At 36.0% G+C, this 20,032-nt stretch overlaps 1 protein-coding gene across 1 annotated transcript; it reads left to right on the forward strand.

Moving 5' to 3' along the window:
• The first annotated feature begins 18,555 nt into the window (after nucleotides 1-18,555).
• On the forward strand, nucleotides 18,556-19,657 carry LOC129217484 (protein phosphatase 1 regulatory subunit 3C-B-like). The gene has a single exon (XM_054851791.1). It carries the CDS (start codon nucleotides 18,556-18,558, stop codon nucleotides 19,432-19,434), a length of 879 nt encoding a protein of 292 aa, XP_054707766.1. The 3' UTR covers nucleotides 19,435-19,657.
• The last annotated feature ends 375 nt before the right edge of the window (nucleotides 19,658-20,032 follow it).

Here is a 20,032-nt window from a genome sequence, read left to right on the forward strand (position 1 = left end):
CTGGAAATTTTTTCAAAATTAAAGGCTGAAAACTGAAGAAATATTCTATGATGTCAGGAGAAGAGGTTCAGAGGCTATTAAACTTAAATTTTACGTAAGTCATGTTTTAAAAACCTAAATTTTAATGATATTAGAGGAAGGCGGTTCGAACGTTCTTCCCGAATATTTTCTGAAATTGAAGTCTTAAAAACGCGATTGTTAGACCATAATTGATAATGGTAACATTAGGACCGGGAATCTTTCATAATTCAAGCTCCAAAAACGCAATTTTAGGTGGTTTTCGAACGCAGTTTCAAGCGATGTTGTCAGGTATTCGGGGACTTTTCCCGGGAATTTTGCGAAATTGAAGATCTGGAAACGAAATTTGATGTACTCCGTAATGTTTTTGGCGGTTGAGAGCGAAAGAATCGGAGGAGTAGCATTTTGAAGACTATCTTATTTTCGGACGAACTAGAAAATAATAATAATAAGGAAAAAAAAATAAAAGAAATAGGACGGAGGACGGAGTAACTGACCAATTAGCTGTAACTATTGAACATTTTCAATTCAAAGATACCTTTCGAAAGAAACTTAAGTTTTACTCCAACATCATTATTTTTTTTCTTGTTAAAATCACTTTATTTTCCTAAGACGCTTTTTTTTTCTTTTCATCAATAATGAAGAATATTTTTGAAAAACATTGAACTCATCATTCTGGAGGTGTATAAATTATAATACAATATATTCACTGCAAGAACCAAAATGGAGAATAGCAAATTTCTTACGCTTCGTATGCTCCACATTGTGAAATTATAGACATACTACCATTGGAGATTTTTTTCCTCTCATTTGAAGGATTTTTGATTGGTAGAGCTTTGCGCTTTTTTGACTCTGGCGCCGTCGTGCATCGCACGACCTTGCACATAGGGACGGCATGGCCCTGGTTCCCCCAAATACATATATTTTTTCCAACGACTGAACTGTTTGTAAAAAGAAACATACAATTTTATAGTTCGCAGAATAATGCCAGATACAATTTTACAAAAATCGGTTCGGTCTGTGCAGAAAATCGACCCATGTACAAAATTCTCTTGTTGGTTGCTCGTCATTAGTCGATTTTCAAAGCTTTTTTTTCCTAATGAAAAACACATTGGAAAAAAAAAGCTTTGTTTTGCTGGTAGGTTATTTGTTGTAGTAGAAACTCGCGTGTACGTAGCGAGCCGCTACAAGGAAGGCAAACTTCTTTTTTCAATGATGCGGAAGATCTGAAGGTTGGGTTCAAGGACAAAACTTGTAGCCAACTTCCATATGAGACTGACGAATTCAGTAATAATAGGAGCATTTTCTACTTGTAAAAATGGGCAAATCTTAATACTGTTCACACTTTTCCAATTTCTTTACCGTTTTATTTATTTATTTATTTCAAACACTACAATTTCCCTTTATGATCCTCCGTGAACTCAATTTTTCTCTGTGAGTCGAAAAATTTAATGGAAAAAACATCAACGACGCAGATGTTGGCGACCCCGATGCGGGAGGTCACCGTGGCCGGCCTCCCAAAAATTTCCTTACTCGGTAAATTTTGTCTGACGATTCGACACATTCGGCAAAATTAGGAGTTCTATTGGAAAAATTATCATTATTAGGTGAAATTTGAAGTTCATTCGGCAAAATTTGGAGTTATATTTGGGAGAATTTGGAGTTATATTTGGCAGAGTTCGGAGTTTTATTCGGTAAAATTTTCATTATTTGGCAAAATGCAGCCTTCTTTTTGGCAAAATTATCATTATTCGGCTAAATTTGGAGTTCCATTCGGCAAATCGAGAATTTCTGCCCTTCCAAAAGTTTTAAGCTCGTGGCCCCCCTGAGCCTGAGCGCAGTGGGATATAACTATGTTATTTTTATACTCGTACATTTCGGACAGCGCTGTAATTACAACGCTGTACTATTTTTATGTTTTGTGACGTGTATAGATGTAGTTATGTTTTAAAAGTTTTGTGTAACATATTTAAAAATTTGCATTTCGATCCTACGCGTTATTTTGTATTATAAGATAATTTTCAAGGAGTTCAAACATCGAGGAGTTATTTGTTTTGCTTTGGTACTTTGACAATAACCTTCATTTGAACTTGGAATGAGATACAGTTCTGAGTAAAAATAGACAAATAATAGACAATTTAAAAGATACAGTTCTTTTAAAACAATAACTCATTATGCAACCGTGAATATGAACTGTAAACATAAAGTTATCTCCGTTATTTCCTACTGACAGAATGCATTTAAAGAAAGTTAAACAAACAAATGAAGCTAATTAATGCGGAAAAATTGCTTTTAGTACATTTCCATTAACTAATTTTTTTTTTTTTTCATTTTTATTTAGCCATTTTAAATAAACAAGTGGTACTAAGTTAGAATACTTTGGTCAGTAAAACTTTTAAAATATGCACTATCATGAACTTAACATTTCCTGTAACAAATATGGTAATTAACAAGTGAAAAAAACTTTTTTTTTCTTTTTTAGTAACTGAAGTAAGCTACTTTTCTCAGAAACTTGTAATTCATTTTCTTTCTTTTATAATTCATATTTTTGTGAAATTTTACATTTCCTTTTTTTTGTGTCATGTACTAATTGATTGATTTTTTTTTAAAATCAGTGTTCATAGTCAATTTTTATTATTTTATTTTTGACTTGTGGCACCCGCACGGCTTTGCCCGTAGTAGGAAATTAAAAGGTCTTTTGGTTCGCCTGTATATTTACAAATAATGTATGATGAATTTCTCGCCAATTGGCTTGCCCATGTTACGGTTCCACTTTATGATAACTTGGTAATTTACAAGTCCATCTTATGATAATTTTGCTCGGGAAAATGTTCTTAAAATTGGAGTCGAAAGAGAACAAAATCGAATTTTCGAAAAATCGCTTCAAGGTGCACACCCTCATGCTGCAAACTAATTCTGTGCCAAATTTCATGGAAATCGGCCGAACGGCCTAGGTGCTATGCGCGTCACAGAGATCCTGACAGACAGAGAGAGATCCGGACATAGAGATATCCAAACAGAGAGACTTTCAGCTTTATTATAAGTAAAGATATACAAATCCATTTAACATCAACTCAAAACATACCTTTTTTTTTTTTCAATTATTTTCGTACAGTATTTTGATACTGAAATTTTCAAAAATACATGATAAGTCAATTTTAAATCATACACAGCACGATATAAGATAATCAGTGAAATGTTTAAAATATTTTATTGCCCTTTTGTTGCCTTACTGATATTAATACAGGGTGTGAGTTTCAGAAAATCATATTGATTTTTAAAAAAGGCTTTTTTTTTCACTATATACTTGTTCACAATTGTTTTTAAATTTGAGTATACACACTTACAATATTTACAGCAGAATAGAGGTAAATGTGAGCCATTCTCTCTAAATGTGCTAGATATTTATGTTGAAACAAAAATAATTACTGCTTTAAAAAGATTATTTTTGGTGTTTTATATTTTATTTATTTGTTTATTTATTTTTTCGAAATATGGATGGGAAAAAGATAAATGTGTTTCAAATTTTAAAAAGTTTCATCTCAAATAAATTTCAATCCAAAAAGCTTCCAAATAAAAACTATATATATATATATATTTTTTTTGTTACAAATTCTGTAAATAGTAATTATTGTAGGAACGTAACCTGTAAATAGTTTCCCGTAATGAATATACAACCCCTTTTTCATTCGGCTAAAGTATACGACCCCTATTTTCTTTCTTTTCATTGATAACGGTCTACTACTTTACAGAAGCGTGTGGAACAGTGAGTTTCGATTGATATTTCGAACTGAGAAGATTTTTGCTCTGTTTATAGCGAGGCATTTCGCTGTGTTGTTTTCGTATTTGGAAGTAAATACGTGTGTAAACGTTGAGTTTACGGTGTTGTGTGATAATTGCTTAATTGCTGATGAATAATTTAGCAGTTGTTGAAGATCTTTCCTGTACATAGTGTAAATAAATTTCCTGTGTTTTTATCAAGAACTGTGTCTTCATTTCAAGAAAGTGGAAGTCGCACCGAATCCGTTACAATTTGGCGCCCAACGTGGGGCTTCTTCTGGACTTTCTTGGAGTAAGTGTGACTTTGGACATTTTTTTTCATAAAGACTTTGAATTTATAGACTTTGTTTTTATGGTGATTACTCGCGCAATGGATGACCAATTAAAACAACTTCTGGAAGCAATTAATGCTGTGAAAAGTGACTTGACCGAAAGTTTGGCGGCTAATCAAAACCAATTGAAAAGTGATTTAACGGTGCTGAAAAATGACCTAGTTTCTAACCAAGAGGAAATTAAAAACGATCTTACTTCGGTAAAGACTGTGATGGAAAATAAATTTAATGAGATAGAGCATCGAGTTGATGCTATTGAAGGAAAGTTTGAGGCAGTTGAAGGCCGATTCATCGCAGTGGAAAATAAAATCGAAGAGAAATTTGAAGAAAAATTAAGTTCCGTTGAAGGCCGATGCAATGCTGTAGAAAATAAACTGGAAGAAGAAGATAGAAAATTTAATCAACTTAAAGAAGACATCTTTAAAGACCTGGAAAGGAGATTGGCGACCGCGGAAAGCAGCTCTGTACAGTTTGGCGCTCCCACATCGGTTACTCGACCGTCCATTAAACTTGCCACATTTGATGGGAAAACTTCGTGGCAGGTTTACAAAACTCAGTTCATGATAGTGGCGGAAGCGAACGGATGGGACTCTGCTACCAAGGCCTGCCATCTTGCAGCATCCCTGAGAGGTGACGCAGCGGACATTCTTCAGACCCTTCCGGACAGCCAGCGCCTGGATTTCGCCGCCCTCACATCTGCGTTGGAGCTTCGCTTCGGTGAGAAGTGCCAGAAAGATTTCAGCCGACTCCAGTTGAAGTCCCGTTTCCAGAAAACCGGGGAAACCCTGCAAGAGCTAGCGGCGGACGTCGAGAGACTGTCTCATCTTGCTTTTTGCGACTGTCCTGCGGATGTTCGAGACAACCTGGCACTCAACTACTACATCGACGGGGTTCGAGATCCGGAAATCCAGAAAGCTCTACGGATGGCGGATGTCAAAGACCTGAGTTCTGCTGTTGTGTATGCGATGAAGTTGGAGGCCGCCCAGCAAGCAACCCGCAAGGATCGCCATTCAATCCGCGGCGTGAAAACTGGTGAGCCAGATCCGGTTTCGTCACGCTTTGCTGAACTGGAAAAGCAAATAAAAGAAATTGCAGGAATCCTCAAAAGGACTTCGGCTCCCAAGTACCAAAATGGACAATCACTTAAGTGCTGGAAATGTGGCGGCGAGGGTCACTTACGAAGAAACTGTGAAGCTCGCCAAGAAACCAGAGGGAAGAGCACCTCTCCCTCCCAGGTCCAGGAAAACTAAGCCATGGCAATCTCGCGGGGCGGAGGTCGCCAAATTGGAATGAGCCCCATCTTAAAGTTTTCCAGATTTCATCGACGAGTGGCGGCAGTAATGAACTGTTTGTTTACGCATACGTAAACGGGTTTCCCTGCGAACTGATTATTGACACTGGAGCCAATGTTACAATCATTAGAACAGATGTGGCTCGTCAATTTGGACTCAACATTCTATGGACGCCGCCCTGCGTTACCCTCCAAACTGTGACAGGTGACAAGATCGAGATTGAAGGTAAAGTAAACTTAGAAATTGTGTTTGGAAACGCCACTTACCATCATACGGCATTCGTTGCTGCTATCACAGACCCCTTCATTCTCGGATTGGACTTTTTAAAGAAGTATGACTTCAACCTCGACTTCAAGACAAATGAGCTGCACTCGATGAGAGAAGACATAGCCGTTTTCCCCGCAGAAAGTGATGTAAAATCCGCTCATCAAATAATAGCCCAAACAGATTTATCGATTCCCTCAAGGTCAGAATCATTAGTACCTGGCTCCATTGAAGAAAGCAATAGTTTTCGATTTGGACTCATTGAATACCCCAACTTAAGCAATAGCCCAAAAGGAATGCTGGTAGCATCTACGCTGGTGGACCTTTCTAAAGATGTAATTCCTGTGCGAGTCGTCAACGTGAGTGAAAGGCCAAGGAATATCCGGAAAGGTGAAGTGCTGGCAACTTGTACTCCAGTAAACTGCATCATTAGAAGAATCAATTCCCACGAGACTGTGTCTTCTGAGTCCTTGACATCGAAGTTAATTGGGAGTGCACCCTTATCGAAAGATCAAAGAACTGCTGCGGAACAATTGGTGGATGACTTCAAGCATCTGTTTTCATCTACATCGGAGGATGTTGGCCGTACGAATTTAACGCAGCATAGGATCTACACTGGAGAACACCCCCCTATTAAACAGCATCCAAGACGACTACCGTTCGCCAAGAAGGAAGAGGTTGAGACCCTCCTGAAAGAGATGAAGGAGAATGATGTAATCGAACCTTCTTCCAGTCCTTGGGCCTCTCCCATCGTCTTAGTCCGAAAGAAAGATGGCTCCACCAGATTTTGTGTCGATTACCGACGGCTGAATGAAATTACCAAGAAAGACAGCTACCCTCTTCCACGGATAGACGACACCTTGGACACTCTTTCCGGACACAAGTGGTTTTCGACCCTGGACTTGAAGAGCGGCTACTGGCAGGTTGAAATACACCCTGACGACCGAGAGAAGACAGCGTTTACAACTGGACAAGGCTTGTGGCAGTTTAAAGTTATGCCCTTCGGCCTCTGCAATGCACCAGCTACGTTCGAGCTTCTTATGGAGACAGTGTTAAGAGGACTTTCCTACGAATCCTGTCTGGTCTATTTAGACGATATCATCATCGTGGGACGCAGTTTCGAAGAACATCTGGCAAATCTTAGGAAGGTGCTGCAAAAGCTTAAGGAAGCCAATCTGAAGTTAAGCCCGTCCAAATGTAATTTGTTCCGCCGGGAAGTGAACTACCTTGGTCACATCATCTCTTCTGAAGGTGTACAAACCGATCCAGAAAAGGTATCTGCAGTCAAGAGTTGGAGTCGTCCCGAAGACATCCATCAGCTGCGAAGTTTCCTGGGGCTCTGCACGTACTACAGGAAGTTTGTAAAGGGTTTTTCCAACATTGCACGACCTTTGCATAAGCTGACGGAGAGCAAGCAAAAGTTTGAATGGTCCAAAGAATGCGAAGATGCATTTCTACGACTGAAGGAGGCTTTAACATCAACGCCTATCCTCGCCTATCCTCAGCCTGAAAAATCCTTCATCCTGGACACTGATGCGAGCAACGAGGGCATCGGAGCTGTTTTATCCCAAGAAATTGACGGAAATGAACATGTCATCGCTTACTGGAGCAAATGCTTATCAAGGTCGAAGCGAAATTACTGCGTCACCAGAAAGGAGTTACTGGCCATGGTGAAAGCTGTAGAACAGTTCCATCATTACCTCTACGACCGAAAATTTCTGCTTCGGACAGATCATGCCTCCTTAACTTGGCTTTTGAACTTCAAAAATCCGGAAGGCCAGATAGCCAGATGGATACAGCGGCTCCAGGAATATGACATGGAGATCAAGCATCGAAAAGGGTTATCTCACGGTAATGCTGACGCTTTATCAAGGAGACCCTGTCCTGAGAACTGCCACTATTGTTCCCGAATCGAGAAGCAGTATGGAACGACTAGCCCTACCGCCTATCAGACGGTAGGATGGAGTCATTGGAGTCAATGACGGTCTATGGAGTCATTGACAGTGACTCCAACATCATCAGAACCTGATCCATGGAGTGACGACCAAGTTCGAAAAGATCAACTTGAAGACCCCGACATAAAACCAATTTTGGAGTTCATGGAAAGTGACAGTCGGCGACCTAGCTGGCAGGACGTTTCCATCTTCAGTCCTGCAACAAAAAGATACTGGGCTTTATGGAACTCGCTCCATTTACGGAACGGCGTGCTACACCGAAAATGGGAATCTGATGACGGCAAAACGTCTAGGTGGCAGTTACTACTTCCCCGATCAAGGATTTCAGATGTTCTGAAAGAAATACATAGTAGTGCGACTGGAGGACATTTTGGTGTCTGGAAAACCCTCAATAAAGTTCGGGAGCGCTTCTTCTGGAGTAAGGCGAAGGATGACGTGGAGAAGTGGTGCCATTCTTGTGACGCCTGTGCTGCTCGTAAAGGACCGAAGAAGAGAAGCAGAGGGAAGCTACATCTGTACAACGTTGGAGCTCCTTTCGAACGAATTGGGATTGACATCCTGGGTCCTCTACCAAGAACTGCTGATGGGAACAAATACATTCTTGTTTCCATCGACTACTTCACCAAATGGCCGGAAGCATATCCCATTCCAGATCAAGAGGCTACCACCGTAGCAGAGACTCTAGTCCAACACTGGATCTCGAGATATGGAACACCTTTGCAGATTCATTCCGATCAAGGGAGGAATTTCATCTCTGCTGTGTTTAAGGGCCTATGTCAAATTTTCGGAATTGAGAAAACTAGGACAACACCACTACACCCACAATCGGACGGCATGGTGGAGAGATTTAACCGCACAATCCTGAACAATCTCTCACTTATGGTATCCAGAAATCAACAGGATTGGGACAAGAAGCTACCTTTGTTCCTGCTCGCCTACCGCAGTGCTGTCCACGAGACTACCGGATATGCCCCATCTCAGATGCTCTTCGGACGAGAGCTTCGGCTACCTTGTGATCTCGTCTTCGGTCGTCCTCCGGATGCGCCTGCATCGCCTGAGGAGTACATCCAGGATCTCCAGGCCCGGTTGGAAGACGTTCATAACTTCGCACGAGAGCGAATCAACATCGCGGCGGAGAAGATGAAGACCCGATACGACACAAGGTCTACTGGACATGAATTCAACGAAGGCGACAAGGTTTGGTTATGGAATCCCATCCGACGGAAAGGTCTTTCACCCAAATTGCAGTCGCATTGGGATGGACCCTACAAAGTCGTTAACCGACTAAATGACGTCGTAGTGAGGATCCAAAAATCACCTAATGCAAAACCTAGGGTTGTACATTATGATCGGTTAGCCCCATACTATGGCCATAGTTCATGAGTATTATGTAAACAACCATGGTTGATAACATAAAAGTTGTAGATAATTTTTTTGCTTTTAATGTTTAGTAATATTTCTTGTTATTATTGTGTTTCCTATGTATCTGTTAGTTATTAATTAATGTGAATATTTGTAAACTTTTGATAGAAGTTCGACACCCTTTCTGGGGATTGTACTGCCCGGGACGTGCAGTCCTTAGGAAGGGGGCAATGTTACAAATTCTGTAAATAGTAATTATTGTAGGAACGTAACCTGTAAATAGTTTCCCGTAATGAATATACAACCCCTTTTTCATTCGGCTAAAGTATACGACCCCTATTTTCTTTCTTTTCATTGATAACGGTCTACTACTTTACAGAAGCGTGTGGAATATTTGAGAAATTTCTTTTCGGTGTATTTAAGCCGTTAGCGATGGATAAACAGTGAGTTTCGATTGATATTTCGAACTGAGAAGATTTTTGCTCTGTTTATAGCGAGGCATTTCGCTGTGTTGTTTTCGTATTTGGAAGTAAATACGTGTGTAAACGTTGAGTTTACGGTGTTGTGTGATAATTGCTTAATTGCTGATGAATAATTTAGCAGTTGTTGAAGATCTTTCCTGTACATAGTGTAAATAAATTTCCTGTGTTTTTATCAAGAACTGTGTCTTCATTTCAAGAAAGTGGAAGTCGCACCGAATCCGTTACAATATATACATATATATTTTGAATTTAAACTCTATCCAAAGTCTATATCTACAAGCTTGGTTTGAACTAAAAAGCATAAAATGAAATAAGTGCATGATTTTTTGATTACAACACTTATATTGCAGTTAATCTCAATATTTTCACATTAAGGTTTAAGCAGCCAATAAAGTTTAAACTTTATTGGCTGCTTTATTTTAAACTTTGAGAGAACGAATAGGCGCTAAACAGCTTTGAACAAAGTTTTTCTTTACCGCCCATTTGTCAGAAATAGTTTTTAGTTTTTTAGATGAAGAAGTTTGGTTTTCTTCCGTAGACTTTAATGATAATAACTTTTGAATGATTCAAAAAATTTTTTTGAAGTAATAAAAAAAAAATAATAATTTGTGAAATATCAAAAAAAAAAAAAAAAAAAAAAAAAAAAAAAATAGGAACAATTTTTTTCATCCAAAGTTCTTTTGAGTTACTTTTCATTTGGGATTTATATATGCGGTAATTTTCTCTGTAAACGCTAACGTTATGATTTTTTTTTCCAATGCTTATTTTATTGTTCAATTTATTTTCTACTTATTTTCTTTTTTTAGCTATAATTTTGCAACACACGAAATTGCATACATATTTTTTTCCCCCGGAAAAGTTGGCTAAAAACAGTTTAGTTATAGCAGTGGCGTACCAAACATGAGTGACTCCCGAGGCGGTAGTTTGTGGTACCCTCCCTCCCCTCGGGGAAATTTTTCAAATATACACACAGTCTTAAAAATGCATTTTAACTTGATATTTTTCAAAAACTTGCAATTCCACTTTGGGTGTCACCCCCCAGACGGGTGACACCCTTGACGGACGGTGGGACGCCCCCCGTAGCGACGCCACTGGTTGTAGCAATTTCGTCTTTATTAACTTTATTGCCTCAAATATAAGCTATTTAAGTTGAAAATATCCATATCCTTGTATTAAGGAACAAGGGCGTGCACAGAAAATTTTGGGCCCGTCACAAATGACATTTACGGGGCCCCCTCCATATTCACCCCCATTCCAAAAATCTAAGGGCCCCTTCAGGCTCGGGCCCGGGTTAACAGGTGTCCCTTCTCAATCCCCCCCCCCCACCCCTTTGCACGTCCCTGTTAAGGAAATAATTCCTATAACTTTGAAACGTTATATTTGCAATTTTCGTTGTGCAAATTGAACACTGTATTTGTGTGATTTGTTGTTATTACTCGATATCTTTATCGGTGTTTGTGGAACTGATCTTGTTAACCTTTTAATAAGTTCAAAATCCATTTTATTTACACGCAGATAGACATTTAACCCAAACCTTTACGAAGAAAAAAAAAGAAAAGCAGATAATATAAGAGGGGGAAAAATATTGCGTATCTAGATAAAGACATCGCTTCTTCAACAGCTATCTTCCTGTCAGAAGCTTTCATCTAAGAAACATTTTTTTTGCCAGATTACTAGTTCATTTAAAGCATTGAACAGCGTTTCCGAACCCTAACCCACCTCTCTTGCCTATCGCGGCATATTTGAACAGTCATTTATCTTCTAGTTTTTGTGATTATTCTCGTGACGTATCGATATCGGACAGATCGATAGTCCATTCTGTTGTCTCTAAATTGATTGCTGAGTGGAGCGAAAATATCGCGTATTTCATTCAAGTGGCTATATTTGTATGGTATTGGAATAACAGAGAGAAATATTTCAGATGCCCTTGAAAAATCACGAATTCGTATGTCATTTTTAGATGAATAACGATCTAAATTGCCAGAGCTATTCTCGAAATGGGTGAGTTCTATTGTTTGTAACACTTTTGAAATTATATATATATATATATATATATATATATATATATATATATATATATATATATATATATATATATTAACAAGCATTAAAATTATTTGAACTAGAAATACATGAAAATTGTTTTTTAATAACTCCAAAGTTGGTTCATTGAATTATTATTGAACGCACAATTTCAGTTTGTTCATGTACATGCTTATGCTTGTTTTGATCATTTTCATTTATTTATTTATTTTTTCACTGTTAGCAATTTCTTGTGTCGCTTTCATGTGTCGAATGTTACTTAAACAAATTAATATTATCATTTAACACCAATTTCCAAATCAGTTTTCAATTTTGTTTTGATTGATCATCGTCCGTGTTGAATGTGTAAAAGTACAGCCAAATATTTGAAACAAAATATATACATCGTATGTTTTGAGCAGTGTCACTATAAAACCTAAATACAAAAATTCAAACTCAAGGAAAAATTAATTGTTATTCTGCTTTCAAAAATGCTTTTAAACTGACAAGAAGAATCAATTATAGAAAAGTTCATAAACACAGAAATTCTCAAATCTACTTGTTTAGGTCCAGTCATGAAATTAACTAGTTCAATTTGTTAACAGCGAAATTTATAATTACCATTATTCATTATTGATTTTGTTTTCGATTAAAAAACTTGTCTCCCCCACCAACGACAACGTACGAAAATCGCAAACCGGAGAAGAAAAAAGATGCAATTTCCAACAAAACGCAAATTTCAAAATGTTGGATTTTTTTTTTCTTTTGTGAAATTGTTCGCGGGAGCTCCTGCTGCTCTGACACACGTCGTACACACAAATAATGAACGATTAACGAATACGCAGTTTAGAAAAAAGAGAAAAACCTCTGATATTTAGATGTTTAATGCGTGTTCTTTTCGGAGAAAAAAGTCAGTGAAGATTCAAATTCCAAAAATTTTATCCTATTCATACAAATTTCGGAGTCAAAATTAGTTCCACTTATTTAACCCTTTCAGGATTATAAAACATGTATGTCCCCTAAATTAAAAACTTATTTTTTCATAAATTATCGAATATTAATAATTTATTAATTCTAATTCCATGTTATTAAGACATCTGAATCTTAACATCAGCAAAAAAAGAAAAAGGAAGGAAAAAAAAAAGATTATGGTTTTAAAAATGCACTGTAATTTAATTTTGAAAATATCGCATTCACTGATTCTACCCTAACTTTTGTTCCAGATTTCTTTTTAACTTAAGACTAAATGTAAGTAATGTAATTAAAACTCTACAACTATTTCGGAATTAAATAATACGTTAACCAACAAATTTTGAAAATAATAATAGTTTTACTTCTCACAAAATTAATTTCTTAATTTTCACAAAACTCGACACACATGTTATGTGCGCCAGTGATCGGATGTAATTTAGAGCAAGCCTTTTAATCATTGCAACTCGATGTAGAAACTTTAGGAAAGATGGGTAAGGGTGGTAATTTCAAATTCTTCCCCGGTTAAAAAAAAATCGAAGATCTTGCACTGATTTACGCCACCATTTAATAGTTGTATGCAGGGCTTAGTTTTGTAACGAAAAGTACAGGATCCTTATGTTCTTCGTTTACGTATATTCACACGTAAATTATGTGCAATTTGTGTTAATTCCGACCATTAAAAAAAAAGTTCAGTAAGTCGAGCCCCAAGGAGCCTTCAAAATGTTCTGTATCGGAACGTTTATTTATATATTAATGATCATATAGATGTCAGCATTTCTTAAAGGAGGGGAAAATTACTTATCATTAGTTTCGGAATTGGTACACTGATGGGCTCAGGAGCGCAACATCGATGAGCTCCTCTGCTAGCAGTCTAATACCTAAAAATTCGCTGAAAAAAAAGAAGTGGAGGAGCTGGGCTTCTATGAGCTCACATGCAAATGAACCCTCTTTGTATGTATAAAAAATGTCTACCCAGGCCCGGATCTATAAATTTTGAGCCTCCCTGTAAAAAATCTTATAGAGCCTCTCCCTAGAGATCAGCAGAGTATTTTTGCAGCATTAAAAAATCTTAGTGCTATTATTTTTTTTTTCATTTTTTTTTCAATCCTTGGGCAGTTGGGCCCATTAAGATCGTGCTCCCCCCCCCCCCTCGCACTGCTGGGTCTGCGGATACGCAGATCTGGGCCTGTGTCTACCACAAAGCTCATGGTCCTTAAAGAGTTAAAATTTAAATCATTAAGAAAATAAAAAAAAATGTCATTAAAAAAATAAAAACAATGAAGTAAACTAAAAACACTGGGTAAATGTCATATGACGCATCATGTGATTATGGCACGAGCAGCTTCACTGTCAAACCCAGCACTTTGCACCCATCAGCTGAGTGCTTGCTCTGAAAAAGATCTATTCAGCTGTTACAGGTGTTGTGCCAGGAAGGTTCGGTTTTTGGAGACGCGCACGTGTGCGACATACTATGCGTCGCGACGCTCAGAATGTACTCGATCGGAATGCTTTGAAATTTGCAGAGAGTATTGTCTGTGAAAACTATTGTTAGCTTTTTATTTTATTGATGAGCTTTTCTTTTTCACGTTTGAATGATTTCATTCACTAAATCAATCTATAATCAATCGTAATGTCTTTCAGTTGATATTTCTAGCACGCGCAAGGAACGGAATTTTCAGCTCCAGTCATAGTAAGTTTCAAAGCTAGATGCTTAAAATCTTTTGAAGAATCAAATAAGTAATTGAAAATTAATTTTTTTTTTATTTATCTAGATGTCTTGTTTTTCTAATGGTCTGCCTTTTTCGAGATTCTGTTTTTTGCGTTGAAACTAGGATTGCGATGGATTTATCAACTCATGAAGCTTAGTGTTCAGCAGCTGAATGACGGAAGGAGGAGCTGTAGTTTAACGGAACATATTATCAACTTAATTATAGCTTCATTATAACTATCGCAAAAAGTTCATACGTTCATCTTCAGTCTTCTTTTTTTTTTTTTTAATTAGGAGGAATCAAAATAATTTTTCCTGATTTGCATCAGCTAACAAGTTATGCACAATTACTAATTTTAAATCATTGGACTTAAGATGTTCACAAAACTAAAAGCACTTATTTCGCAAAATGTAAATATCGGTCATTTCGCGATCTGAAAATTTCGCGAATTTTATATGAACAGAACCGAAAGTTGATTATCATAGAAAGTTGAAATATTTTGCGAGACTTAAATTTTAGTAATTACAACGGGCTCACGAAAATCGTGAAAACTAAAGCCTCGAGAAAATAAGTGCTGTTACAGTATTTAGACTGTTAAGACAAGAATTTTTACGAAATAGAAAACAATACAGTCGACTCCCGCTACAGCGCGATCCGACTTACGCGAAATGGCTATAAAGCTAGTTTTTCCGGAGCAACAAATTTTTGAACTAAAGCGAATTTTTCGCTCTCAACTCCAAAATATTTGGAAAGGAATTGTGGTGCTAAGTTTTGGTTTTGTTATTGACTACTAAACGCTAATTCGTGAATGTCTTTCATCCTTTCAGCATCACTGGCTGCGCAAGTTCCCACATACCGCACTATAAACATAGCATTGTTAGTGTGTATATATCACCACTCTTCATATTTTTCATTTATTTATTCTAAATATGAAAGCTGATGAAATATTGTGGCACCTAGGCACGCTGTTTCATGTAAAGTTTGAAGACGGAAACAAATACCAAAAGTTTGCGACAATTTAAGCAGGGTTGTTTGGTTTAAACCACGTTGGTTTAAACCATGATTTAAACCACGGTTTAAACCAATTAGTTTTTTTTTTTTAATCCATGTGGTTTTTTTTTTAAATGGTTTTTTAAAAAAAAAAAAGCCAAAAATAATCCATTTTACAGGTTTACATTGATTTCCCCACACATATTGAAAAATGTAAAATTCCATTTATGCTAAGTTCCTAGCTAAGTTGCAGAGATAAATACTAAAATTGCAAAGTTGCTTCTTCAAAATGTATTACAAGCTTTAATCGAAAAAAAATATTAATATATTTTTTATTTCATATATGTGCCAAAAAGCAGATTTCAGTCAACTTCCATCATTATGCTTATTTTGCATGATTAGTTAAGATTTACTAAGGATTGAATCTTTTATTGTAGATGCAATCCATTATATTGCTCACTCCTGTTGCAGGGGTGTGACATTTTTGCCCATTTATTTGCACTTTCCTGGAATTTTAACTTTGACTTGTAAGGTAATCAACAGTCTAACTTAATTGTTTGCACCTAAAAATTAAGATTTGTTCTGCAGGTGAATACAAATAATATTTTTTTGAATAAAATTTTTAAAAAAAAGTTTATACTTCACGTATATAACGTTTTTGGCAAAAAACATTTCTTGAAATAGAATTTGCTACACATTTATTTGTTCTAAAGAGTTTGCATTTAATATATTTTAAACTTCAATGCTGGATGCAGCATGTATGCCAGTAAATAAGCTGTAATTTAAGCCATGTTACACCAATTTTTGTATTTTTGATTTGGTTCTTTGTTTTAGCGATAGTCGAGATCTTTTCCAAGTCTTTCCAAAATAAGAACGGAGTCGAATATAGAGCAGCACTTTTTTTTAAACTTTGTCAGTACAACAGCAATCGATTTTTTGACTGTTCAATCATGTATTGTTGTACATTTTGCTTTACTTCAATATTTGCGACATTGTGTATATAAAAATCAGCATTATGTAAGATCAGAAAGAAAAAATATGAAAATTGTTCTTTTGAAAAGATTATGCTTAAAAATATAACTTTTACCTTTATTCGATAATTATTCATATTATGTTGGTTTTATAAAGTTTTTTTCTTGGATCTTCATTATATTTTATCTTAACCCGCATCACAACTTGAATTATTTCGTATCATAAAGGGTCTATATATACATGCATACTAATATGTTAATCAAGTCAAACATTTCAATCAATATTTTCCCGCAGAAAGCTATTTTAATTGTTTAATTTAGTTACAAGATTTTGTTCTTATCTCTTTAACTAATCAAGAAATTAGGTATAATGTGACTATTGAATAACTGTTAATTACATGGAACCTTAATTACCTTCCGAGAATTCATTGTTTTTCTCGCAAATAGTATTTAAACCAAAAAAACCCGGTTTAAACAAAAAAAAAAAACCTGGTTTAAACAAAAAAAAAAATTTTTTTTTTTTTTTTTTGAAAAAAGCCGGTTTTTTTTTACCAACCCTGAATTTAAGTAAAGGTAAAGATTCTTGAAAAGCTTGAACAACTAGAAAGTGGGTCGAAGGTAGCACGACAATTAAGTAGAATGGGTGAATCTTTCATACGTATAGTTAAAAATCAAGAGAAGGCAATCTGTATAAGTTCAGGGGGTCCCAGAGGGGTATTACCATAGATGTAAATGTTATAAAAACAATTGCAAAACTACTATATTTAAAAATATATTAGAATGACGACCCGATTGCGCAGGATAAATCATAATCTTCAATTTTTAAGCTATAAATGTAACTTATTGTATCTACTGTGCAGTACTATTACAGTGCAATGCTTTATTATTACTGCATACTGTACGTTCCGTACTGTTTTATTTTCATATATCTCTCTCCCATTGATCATTGATTTTGTGCATCGTAACAGTATTTTATGTTTGAATAATGCAACTTTAAAAAAAATATGGTAAAAATTCAGTTCTTTATGTAAGAAATGGTAATATATAGTTAAAAAATGGTCAAAAATAGTTTAAAAGGTGCTTAAATGTCTAAAATGATTGGGTATGTTAATAAAAAAATCATATGACACAACACTTTTCCACAACGCGAAATTTCGACTTACGCGAGGAGTCTTGGAACGCACCCCTCGCGTAAGTCGGGATTCGAATGTATGTAATTTCAGTAATATTTATTCTTACAAATATTACGGTAAGTTGACACATTTAAGAATTAGAGCATGTTTTTTTTAGCGCAACCTTATGAACTAACATCCTAATGATACCATTCCTTCATAAGATCTAAATAACATTTCCTGGCTGGCAGAATGTTTCCTGTTTTGTGCTCCAAGTATCTAAAATGTCTGAGCAATCAGAAAGTGATTTATTTATTGTTCCTCCTTAAAGTGTTTTAATAACTGAAAATGTGAGCCGGAAACTATCTCAGTAGTAGTGATGCATTCTTCATTGAAACCAAAATTTTTGATTTAAAAAAATAAGTGGAAAAGTTGTTTAACCAGATTTATTAATAAAGGTTTGTGATTTAACGAAAATTAACTTTTCCCTTTTCCTTTCATAAGCTGAAATCTTTTCAGAAAAGGCAGCTTAAAACCGAAAAACAAATAACACAACAACCATTACAACATTAACAAACACAACAACATTAACAAACAAATAACAAATAACATAACATACCAAACTTCCTACGGTTTTACTTTAAGAAACGTTGAAATTAGAATTGCTGTTTCTTCCGTACTGTAATGTGTTGAAAAATAATATTTTTATCCCTAGAGATTCAAATTTTTGTGATATGTCTTGCTTTTATTGTGAATTTAAGGAGAGTTTTCGAAAAATTATTAATTCTTTTTTAAAAATCAAATATGTATTCTATTAAAGGAAAACATATAAGAAATTCTTTTTGTTAAAGTTGAGTTTTATTTCTGTTGTTTCCTTTTCACTGCATTATATTTATCAACTGATTCATCCTGGAACTATTTTTTACTTAACAATGTTTCACCAACCCAAATATCTTAAAGCAGTTTTTGAAATTATTTCAAAATGTGATACCTTTATAACACATTTCAACTATTCTTCTTTTCCCTTTTTTAAATACTTCTTTTAGTTTTTATAAGATCTATAAGATTTGTTACGTGAGTTTGGAATACGTTCCTTATTCAAAACATTTTTCTTCTTTTTTTACGTTTATGTTTCTAATTGCATATTTTATATCTTTATGGAATCTACTTCTACGGCTTGTCTTATACGATTTTTTTTCTTTTTCAGAGCAAATCAAGCACAGTAAACGTATTTCAGGAGAAATAAACAAGATAGAAAGATATCTTGAGGAATATCTAGTCAGCTCTTTCAGTTATGCCTATCGACTTTGAAATGATTCTTTCAGCGAGTCCTCCACTATTTGCTGCACAAACATTTCTAGACTTTCGTTACGGTTCCTTCCACAACTCCAACAACCAGCGCAACAAACTGAACACAGCATTCAGCGAATATACTAACGGAGATATACGATCGTGTCTCATGGCCAAGTCTGATGAAGATCAAGACCAAAAAGAGGGTGGCAAAAAGCGCGTCTGGTTCGCAGACGACAAAGGACTGGCTCTAACACATGTCAAGATCATGTCAGAACCTTCCAATTGTCCTCCGCGATGGACAGACGAGTTCTTAGCACAAGTCACCAAAGGTGTCAAACCGAACCCAACATCAGGCGTTAACTGGGTTGCTCAGTTTTCACAGCCTGCGTCCGATTACTTGGAATTTCGTGACAGACTTCAGCGACAATGTGTTTCTCTGGAAAATGTCATCATCAGAGAAGGTGACGACAATGTCACTGGAACCATCAAAGTCAAGAACCTTGCGTTTGACAAGGAAGTTTTTGTTCGGATTACATTTGACCGCTGGTCATCCAGCAAGGACATTACTGCCACTTTCGTTCCAACTGGTGTCGAGGGTGGTGTATCGCAGTACGACACGTTCTCATTTACCATGTCCATCCCACCATCTGCAGCAAAATTTGAGACTGTGGAATTCTGTGTCTGCTTTAGAACTTCTGGTGTTGAGTATTGGGATAATAATAATGGTAACAATTACAAAATTGCGGCTGTGAATCGCAAGAGTCAGACACCTTCACTCTTCATAGGTACCCAGTTCAATGATGTGAATTTGGTGAATTTGGACTCTTGGTCGGAATTTGCGAGCTGGAGGAATTTATTAACGGAGGGACCTTATTGGTGATCTTCGACAAGTTGAAAAATATGGAAATATTATAAATATAGCTCAAGAACTGATCACGAAGTTGATTGAATGCTCAACTTAATCTACTAATTGTTGTGTAACAATCCTACGGATTGCTCGTAATGATCAAAGTGAAAGCGTTGCTCGCATTTATTTTCAAATGCCCGATGGTTCGTTGTATATAAAAATAGAAAACATATTTTCATCATCGTCAGTGACTATTCTCGAGAAGTTAGGTGTTGAATTTTTATGTGAAGACATTTCTTGCATTAAATACCATCACTGTGCCGTCAACTACTTATAACTACAAGGTTTCGATAAAAGCTGTTTCCTGTCATGAGTTTTGTGAAACTAGCGGCAGACGTCGTGCTGGAGCTCTAAAATAATTAGGTGAGTTTTTCTGTTTTATTTCTTTTCATTTTTTCCCTATCCATTTAAGTTTTCCCATACATTAAAAAAAAAAGTGGAAAAGTTGCTTACTCAGATTTATTAGTAAAGGTTTGTGGTTTAACGAAAGTTAACTTGTCCGTTCTTATTTGATATGCTGAAATCTTTTCAGAAAAGTCAGCTTAAAACCGAAAAACAAATAACATAACAT

Source organism: Uloborus diversus, chromosome 2 (genome assembly GCF_026930045.1).
Source record: "Uloborus diversus isolate 005 chromosome 2, Udiv.v.3.1, whole genome shotgun sequence".
Taxonomy (NCBI): Eukaryota; Metazoa; Arthropoda; class Arachnida; order Araneae; family Uloboridae; genus Uloborus; species Uloborus diversus.

Coding starts and splice junctions, on each gene's coding strand:
- LOC129217484 (XM_054851791.1), top strand. CDS start 18,556: ATGCCTATCGACTTTGAAATGATTCTTTCAGCGAGTCCTCCACTATTT.